Raw genomic sequence first — 9292 nt, forward strand, 5'->3', positions numbered from 1 at the left:
TCATTCAAAACACACATCAACTTCAATTTGCTCCCAAAAGTAAACAGGAAAGAGTGCGATAATGTGTCTCTCCGCCGTTTGATGTGCATCACTAATCCATTTGTCAACCAGGTTACGCAATGGTGGAGGAAGATGTGCATGGCATTTTCAGAAATACGCAATTTGAATCATGGGGCCTAGCTTCGTGTTTGGTTTCCTCAGTATAAGCATGGACCCCCGTTCAAAAAGTGAACAAGCTAAAATCAGAAATATTGGTTCCATTCATCGCTAAAACATCTCACAATAATTGAAACCTTTTTAAAATCAAATCTCACTTTCAATCATAAGAGCGTTATATTGGAGACGAATCGATGGTTACGACAAGATTACCGTCTCGCCCGTTAACTACACAACGAGAAATAATCGTGTAAAATATTTATGATACAAAACGCTAACCCCCGCATTTTGGGCATAATAACAAGTGTTTATGCATAAATTTCATTTGAGTTATATAGAATAGAACCCACCTTGTAAATATTAAACATGATTACGTACTTTTTAAACTTTCATATTTTTAATTGAACTAATCCAGGCTTCCATGTTACACAAACAGATGCACTTGGAATTGTTAAAATATAGGGTTTGAATTTAAGTGGTCATTCTGGCCGGTGGGAAACTCAAACTGATGCTTCCAAACAAAGAGAAAAGGAGGAATTCCCTTCATTAGGTTAAATGTTACGTCGCCTGAGAATGAAAGGAATATGAAGAAGGATAAGAATGAGGAAAAATGGCAACTTGTACGGTCAAAAAACAATAACTCTCGTCCGTTATCAGACACTAATGAAACAAACAAATGCATCCCCATATGACTGTATTTCTTTTGTTACTTCGTCGTCCATTCTCCCCATATAATGGTAAGTATATCACTCTGAACTTGTTGCTGTGTCAAACGTTGCTTTCTGCAGAGGTGAAAACACCACTTGTTGGCATGTGCACATTTAATGGAAAACGAAAGGGGGGAGAAGGGGGAACCGGCGCGTGCGCATATAAACAACTCTCACATAGTTCAAATTAAACACTCTCGGCGAAGCAATCACTGAGAGCGATGAGACAGGTCGCGTGATAACAAATCCTCAAAAGTACAAAATCCAAACAATGAAAAATTAAGAATGCAACCTCAAAAACCTAAATGCCTTAAAACAGTAAGGTTCAACCCCTACAAATACAAACAAAAATTGAGCAAGTTAACCCTGGTAGCCATCCAGCATCATTCAAATACATGTTAGCTCCGTCCTCCGCTATGTATCCGTATGATGGTTATCTGAAGAGAAACTACTCGTCATAATTACAGCTTACAACCTTCATTGACTTGTAATAATATATAGAGGATTGTGGGGTGATGCATGGAGAAGGGAAACAATAGATAGAGAGAAGTAGAAGTGTGTAGTGTGTTAAAAGCAGAGAAAGTTTAAGATATTCGTCTCGGTAATCACACCTGAACATCTTACATTCCCAACACTCCCTTCCTGACTGTCCCTCCCTCCTTCCCTCAAAAGGTTAATCCAAAATTCAATACTATAAACATCAATAATACTATAAACATAGTACTCTTAAACAACCCAACCTCAGCAGCATTAATCAGTGCATGAAAGGCACTAACACTGAGATAAAAATAAACAAATACCCCAAAAGGAAAATTTAAGACGGCTGCTGCTAGTGTCTGCAATGTTCTCCTGCTCGCTTCTGCCAACGTTTGTGTTCATCTTTTGTACTACGATTTTTATAATCCATAACTATATATGCTAATTTATTAACGTCATGGCATAAAAAGCTTGTTCCCACACTTGCAACGCCATGCTTCTGGATAGTACTCGAGGCGAATTATTAAACCGGGTTGGACTGGAACGTGAACCGGTATGCAAGGACTGCACCAACCGCACTTGGATCTGCACGACGGCGGCGACGACCCCGGCCCGCCGAATCTCTTTCCCCCAGCCACAAGTCTCTCCTCCGTCACCGCCGGTGACCCATTTTGTTTCTCTTCCCGGCTGAGGTGATTCACAGTCCCACCACCTGAGAAAACCAAAAAAAAAAAGAAAATACGTGAGAAGTTAGAACTGAAGCGTGAAAAAAGAAGTGGGGTGGGTTTTTCTTTGTTGAAGGGAGCCCTTACTGGGTTGTGGGGTGAGAGTTGTTACGGCTGCAGCGGAATAGAAGAAGAGAAAATAGAAGGTGGTGAAGGCTTTCAACCAGTGGAAGTGATGGTGGTGGCGCATTACGCCTATGGGCGAGGTGGGGGTGCGCAGGTTAGGAAAGAGATGTGAGTTACGAGTTGAAGAGCGAGAAGGAGGATGACGATGTTGAAGGGAGGATATGTATGCGATGTTGTATTATTGTTGCAGAAGTGAAGAAAAGATTATTGCGTGAGAGAGTTGGTGTGGGAGAGAAAGTCCAAGTCAAAAAGAAGACAGTGAGAGAGAGAGAGAGAGATGGAAGTTGTTTGAGTATTAGGGGAAAAGGCCCAAATGGTAGGGGCATGGGTCCTACAAAACTCCACAATGATTGTGATAGGTGGGTTCCAACTAGGTGAATTGTATGAATTTCCTTCAAACAAACAAAGCCCTCATTTGAGTAATTTTCCATTTTTATTCTGTACTTTTTTGTATTTTATTTCTCACATTTTTATTCATTTTAAAAAATTTAACTCACATTATATTATCACTCGCATCAACATTTACATCGCATATTGAATATTAAGTTATATAATCATAATTACAATTAAACTTTATGACTCTAAAATTAAAAGTAATAATAAAAATAGACATGTTATACTGTTCTTCGTATTATGATTATTTATTTATCCTTTTCTTTCAAAAATAATTGCAGTTAATTTCTTTTCACCTTTTCATCTCTCTACCAGAAATGAAGTGTATGATTGTTATTTATCTCCTAAAAAATATTCACTAAATTATATGTGTTGCAGATATAGACATGTCAGAGGTATAAGTAAACGTCTTTTCATTTTCTGAGAGGGTCAGCCAACAATAAAATAAAATGAAATGAAGATTGGAAAATAGTTTGGATCCAATGTTATTCATCGCACTCGTATTACATGGAGATGTTATAATTTCGTTTTCAAATATAATATATGGAAAATGTGATGGCAAAATACATATATTTCTATGTAAGTACTTTTCGAGTCTATTTTACAGAAATTTCTTAGATTATTGGGAATGAATACGAATAATACCTCACTGTTTTAATTTATTAGATAATTTAAAATATTATATATTAATTATTTCAGTATTTATTTTGTAATTTTTTTTACATATTTTTTCTTTCTTCTTTTAATTATTTGATTTATTCTATATTTGTTTTTTTAAGGTTTTTTTATCATCACAATATAAATTACAATATTTCTTTGTATAATTATATTTAAATAGTATCTTATTAATTTTAGATCTCACATTCAATTATTTTCATTTTTTTATTATTTTTATTTATTTTTATTTTCTCATAAGAATGTTTAATTTCAAGGGTTCAGTTATGTAAATTCTTTATTTACTACTTAACATAAAAAAGTTGTCTTCTTTGTTATTTGATCTTTAATTATTGTATAATTTTGAATAATTTCTTCTTTCATTCAAACCATTTTTATTATTGACTTAACTATATTCATGTGTTTGAAAGGTTTATTAAATCTCTGATATATTTTCTATATTATAATATATTTAGTTATACATTTTTTAATTTAATTTTAGAATTAATTATTCAAATGTCTATATTTTTTGTAACTTCTTTTAAATAAGGATTTTTTTTTGTCTGGGATCCCAAATTTTGAAAAATAATAGAATAAGCTCCTTGACGCTAGTTTCGTACAAACATGGTTAAAGATGTGTCATGTGTCAGCTCGTGATTTTTATTAATCTTTTAATGTTAGTACAACATAAATAAAACTTTAATTTGTATAAAAAAAATTGTAAAGATTTATACAAAAATTAATTTTTATTTGAATTTGGAGAGTAATAAAATTGTTTAGTTAAAAAAAATGACTAAATGGAAACAAAATAAAAATACACAAATCAAACTAAGACAAAATAAAAATATAGGAACCAAATTGAGTATGCAACAACATGTGGCACCATCAATGCCATGTCATGCAGTCAATTTCATGTGACACAATATGAGCTTGACTAGTGGCAATTTTTTTTTAAATAAAAATAAAAAATTCAAAAAACTCATTGGCTGACACGTGACATCCTTTTTAACGATGTTAGTACGAAACTAATGGCAAGAACCTAATTGCTTCAATTTTTCAAAAATATAACTCGATTGAGAAAAAAAAATTAGAAACTTATTTGAGGAAAATAGCCGAAAATATGAATTATTTGAATGATTAAATCTTAATTTTATGATATATCAAATTGTTTATAAAACACACATTTTATATTTTTGCCTTTTCTTTAATATTTTTATTTATTATTTTTCATTAGTTAAAATATTGTAATAATAATTTTTATTTTCTAATTCATTCTCATAAATTTAATTCCAAAACTAAATTATATAAAGATCTTTTATTTACTATCATATAATAATTTAATATCATATCAATATTTATATTCAAGTTATTATTAGTTTAATATATATATATATATATATATATATATATATATATATATATATATATATATATATATATATATATATATATATATATATCATTATAATTTGGGAAAAATTATGTAAAGAGACAATTGAAATATTACAAACTTGAATTGTTTTCTTTTTATATTTTCTTAGAAATATTTTTTAACTTTGTGAACCTTCTTTCATTAATGTATTCAATATTAATAAATGTTTCGGTAGTTATAAAATTTTGTCTACTTAAAATTATGTAATTTTTTATATAATTCTTTCATTTTTATTCAATTCTTATTAATTACTCTTGATTTGAAATTTATATTGTTATCATTTTTCTTCTAAATATTCTACATTATATATGTAAAATATTTGATGATATAATATGTTTTTTTCTATTTTTTTATTTTCTTTTAAAAATTGATTAATTTAATCATTTGAAAATAGTTCAAAGAAAAAAAAAAGGTATGAATGCACAAATTAGGTATACTCATTGTAAAGGCCTGTAAAATTAATAAAGGGGCCTTTGGGCCTTATGTGGGCCAGGCAGGCCCATCAAATCAAAGGCACATGACCTTAGCAGGGGTCTTTCTCGTAAGTCAGCTTTCCACTTTGCCAACTTTTTCCTTCTCTCTCTAAAAACTCATCTTCTAAATATTGCTCTGCCTTCTCTCTAAAATACCACCCCGTTAAACCGTTCAATTTTTGAATAGGTGGTGCTCAAACGTTCACCGCGTCAAGGGCTCTGTAACGGATGAAACGGGTTCTTGTTCCAACTGGTAAGTCACTTTCTCCTTTTTTCCACCGTGTCTAACACCTAGGGCATTGCTATTTTACTGAATGCATGCCACTAGAAGTGTTCTACTTCAAATTTGTGATAATTTCTAGCCTAAAAAGTTAATTCTATCACCATTGGGTGATTTATAGGGTGTCTTTGAATTTTGTTGTGAGAAGCACTATTTAGATCATCCCTGTCAAGTAAACTGTGAAGTTTTCCACGTAAGGGGAGCTAATTATTTTTGTATGAATTTATTTTATACAAATCTATGCAGGTTGAATGTTGAACTGGTGTGTTCTTGTGAAGTTGTTCTAAGATGTTAATTTTTATTGGATAATTATAACTGATCCTGGCAATTATGTTTGTAAGTGTCTCTGTTGAAATTAATCTGTTTTGGTTGAAATTGTTCTGGTTGGAGGGTTTGGAGTAAGGGCTCTGTGATAGCATGTATATGGTTAAGTATTGTTTATGGTTACTGTGAGGGGAAGGGTGATATATATAATTGAGTATTTGATGTCTAGAACACTGTAGGACAGTTTTAATAACTTAGATAATTAAATCATAACTTGTTAAAAGCCTTTCTTTGTTGGTAGGATAGAGGGGACTTAAAAACCTGATTGGTCCAGTACGTTGTGACTAGTCATATGTGCTAGCACCGAAGGTGAGTCTGATGCATTCAGACATCTGAACCCTCTCTGGTGACCAATTGAGGGAAAGTAAGATCTCTACTATGATGAAAATTAGACAAGTAGTTTACCAAATAAGAACCGTGATATATAATATATATATATATATATATATATATATATATATATATATATATATATATATATATATATATGTATGTATATTATTAAATGTTATGGAAATATAAGTTATATATATTATATTAACATATGAAACGTATGATATAAATTGTTATCATAATATATATATATATATATATATGAACGGAAACTGGTGCATGGAGGGGATCTCACTCATTTTTCTTCTTCTGTTTGGATTGATTGATGTTGTTTGACTGCCAGGATGTATGTATGGTGTTGTTGAGTGGTTGTAAAGCATATGAATGTGAACTACAATGATGTAATTGAGTATGAAGTGGACATCTCAGGGTGAGATGATTGAAAGTGATGTGTGGGGTGTTGTGGTTGTTCTATATAACTGTATGGAGCTTTGAACTGGTATGTCTATCCTTACACTCGAAGCACTGTTCATGCTCAAATAGAGGAGAGCAGTGTAAGTGGTGAGAGTAGAGGGAGGTTCTCGTTTATAGTCTTAGAGTTTAAACATAGACAAATAGGGGATTTACCTTGCATAGTGTTGGGGAGTGCCAGTTGAACTACGTAAGTGGAAAGACGACCAATAGTTCGACAGTTATACCAATCCGGATGAGTCGTGTGAGTGTTTGAGTCATGGTTTAAAGTGGTATGCCTTGATTGTTCTTTATATGTATCTAAGCACGACGATATTTATTGATTGAACTATATGATTACTGCTTGTTTATCTAGTTCACCCTTGCTTCTTTGTTGTGTGCTGCTTGTGTATGTTTTCCTTTGCGATGATCATCTACTTGGATGGGAGCATATGTTGTTGAGGAGGTTTCCTTGGAGCAAGAGTTGGAGGATGCTGATGATGCAGTATAGTATTTTTAGGATTTCTAAATTTAAGTTGGTGTTATTTTGAAGTACTCTAAACTGTTTAAGTTTTAAGTTCTGTCCTTTTGTGGATGACAGTAATATCAGCTACTGAACTACTATTCTACTCTGACTGTTCTCTTTATTGGAATGTGGACGTCTAAATTATATGATTGTGGTTATTATATATTTGGGATGCGACACTCATTATGTAGTAGGGATGAGATGAAACAAAAGTTTTATGTCCACTAAACATAAAAATGAGATGAATGTAATTTTTACTTTAAAGATGAAAATGAGATAATAACAGTTTAAAAACTTTAGACAAAATTTACATTCATCTTACCACCCATTTTAATAATATAACATATATTAGAATTTTAAATTAAAAATGAAATAAATTTGATGAAAACATTATTATTATTTTGAGATATTAATAGATGTGTTTTGTTTGATAGATGTCCAAATATCCTCATCTATAATATATTTATCACAACACATCTTTTAACTTAAAAGCTTCTGTTCAGTTTCATATAGATATAGATCTTAATTATATTTACGGATTTTAGTAAATTGTATTTTGAAGTAGCATATGCATAATTCATGTTCTCAAGTTGAATTTATATTTGTTGAATTCACTTTCAAACAATAAAAAATCAACCATTGGTTAAGTTATATGCATCGTTAAGTTGCCAGAAACCGAAACTCATGTAACAGTTTTTTTTCACTAATTAAAACATAACTCATGGGTAAATTTTGTAGTGAAAATAGTATTACAACTTAATAAAAAAAATATTGTTCACAATAAAATAACATTATGTTAGACATTATTATGATTTTTAACATCTAAGTTAGGTTGTTATTTTAAAATTCATTAATTATTACATTAAAAATGTTTTAAAAAAATTATATTTTGTGAGTCTGAAGATAGATTTGTATTTTTAGAGCAGGTTGAGCTATCTCGCATGTTAGAGAACTTGTCAATGTGTTTCCCACTACATTTCTAACAACTTTCATTTTTGGAGTGTCTCTATATCTGACGTTCATAACAAAAGTTATGACCTTCTGAAGTTTTTACCACCATAACTCTAAATCAGAGACTATGTAATATGTGAACACTCTAGTTGTTTTACAAAAACCCTAAAAATGGAAAAGAATATGAGAAAACGCCAACCTTTGCAAAATACAATAGAAGAGAATGAAAGCTTGAGCACAAACCATCACCACAACATTAACATAGAGTGAAACAGATTAAAGATTAAGCTTCATCGCTAAGAGAACTTTCATGCAAAATGAGAATGAGAAAAAACAATAAAGAGATTTCGTCTAAATGGTCTTACACTATTTCTTTTATAAAACGAATTTAAAATACATACACGCACATAAGTTTGTGTATGTGGAGAAAAACTTACTTAAACTTTCATGTCGTTATCAAATATTGCGACTTCATTACGATGATCAAAACTCATACATTCTTTTGACACTTCTTTCAAACAATGTCTATTAAGTAGGACGATTTAATCTCTTTTGTAATATTTTTCAAACAATATCCGTAATTTTTAAAATAAATTAACTTGTTTCATAAAAAAAAGTCATTTATAATAATGTATTACACGCTAATAAAAGATGTTGTGGATGAAAATATTTAATAATAAAGGACTATAATTATGTAATTATTATTATTATTATATATATATATATATATATATATATATATATATATATATATATATATATATATATGTTTATTTCCTCTGAGTGAATTTAGATTGTATTTAAAAAAGAAAAGTAATATTGATAAAACACGGTAAAGATAATTATATTTATATAATTATTTATGTGATTTAAGATGCTTAGCGAAAGATTTAGTATAATGTAATTATTGAGTATAGCCGTTTACAGTAAACTAAAAGATAATAATGATGTTTTTACTTGATATAAATTGTTACTTATACTGAGAATAAAAAAGTGATTGGAAATTAATAGTGAATTAATTAAAAAGTTATGGTGAGAGGAAGGGATTATATTTAAAAAATACTGATTACACCTCCAAATTCATTAATGAAATTAAATTTAGAATTTTTACCTCTAAAAATGTTATAACTGATGATTAATTCAAGTTTGAGAATTTTTCAACGAGACTTATATTTTGTATTGGTTTAATCTCTCGGCAGATCCTTATTTTGGTTCGAAATCTCATATAGGTCCTATTTCTTTTTTGCGTTTCAATTGGGTCCTTGTTTTTATAAAATTGAAGCAA

General features: G+C 30.3%; 1 protein-coding gene across 1 annotated transcript; it reads right to left on the reverse strand.

Annotated features, from left to right (window-relative positions):
• Positions 1-1423: 1423 nt before the first annotated feature.
• Positions 1424-2442, reverse strand: LOC108325583 (EPIDERMAL PATTERNING FACTOR-like protein 5). Its single transcript, XM_017558680.2, has 2 exons — positions 2153-2442; positions 1424-2052 (listed from the first exon to the last, which is right to left on the reverse strand). The coding sequence occupies exons 1-2, from the start codon at positions 2253-2255 to the stop codon at positions 1796-1798; spliced, it is 360 nt and encodes a 119-aa protein (XP_017414169.1). The 5' UTR covers positions 2256-2442; the 3' UTR covers positions 1424-1795.
• Between the last annotated feature and the right edge of the window lie 6850 nt (positions 2443-9292).

This window comes from Vigna angularis, chromosome 3, assembly GCF_016808095.1.
Source record: "Vigna angularis cultivar LongXiaoDou No.4 chromosome 3, ASM1680809v1, whole genome shotgun sequence".
NCBI lineage: Eukaryota > Viridiplantae > Streptophyta > Magnoliopsida > Fabales > Fabaceae > Vigna > Vigna angularis.

Coding starts and splice junctions, on each gene's coding strand:
- LOC108325583 (XM_017558680.2), bottom strand. CDS start 2,255: ATGCGCCACCACCATCACTTCCACTGGTTGAAAGCCTTCACCACCTTC. Junction 2,053..2,152: donor AACTCTCACCCCACAACCCA/GTAAGGGCTCCC, acceptor TGGTTTTCTCAG/GTGGTGGGACTGTGAATCAC.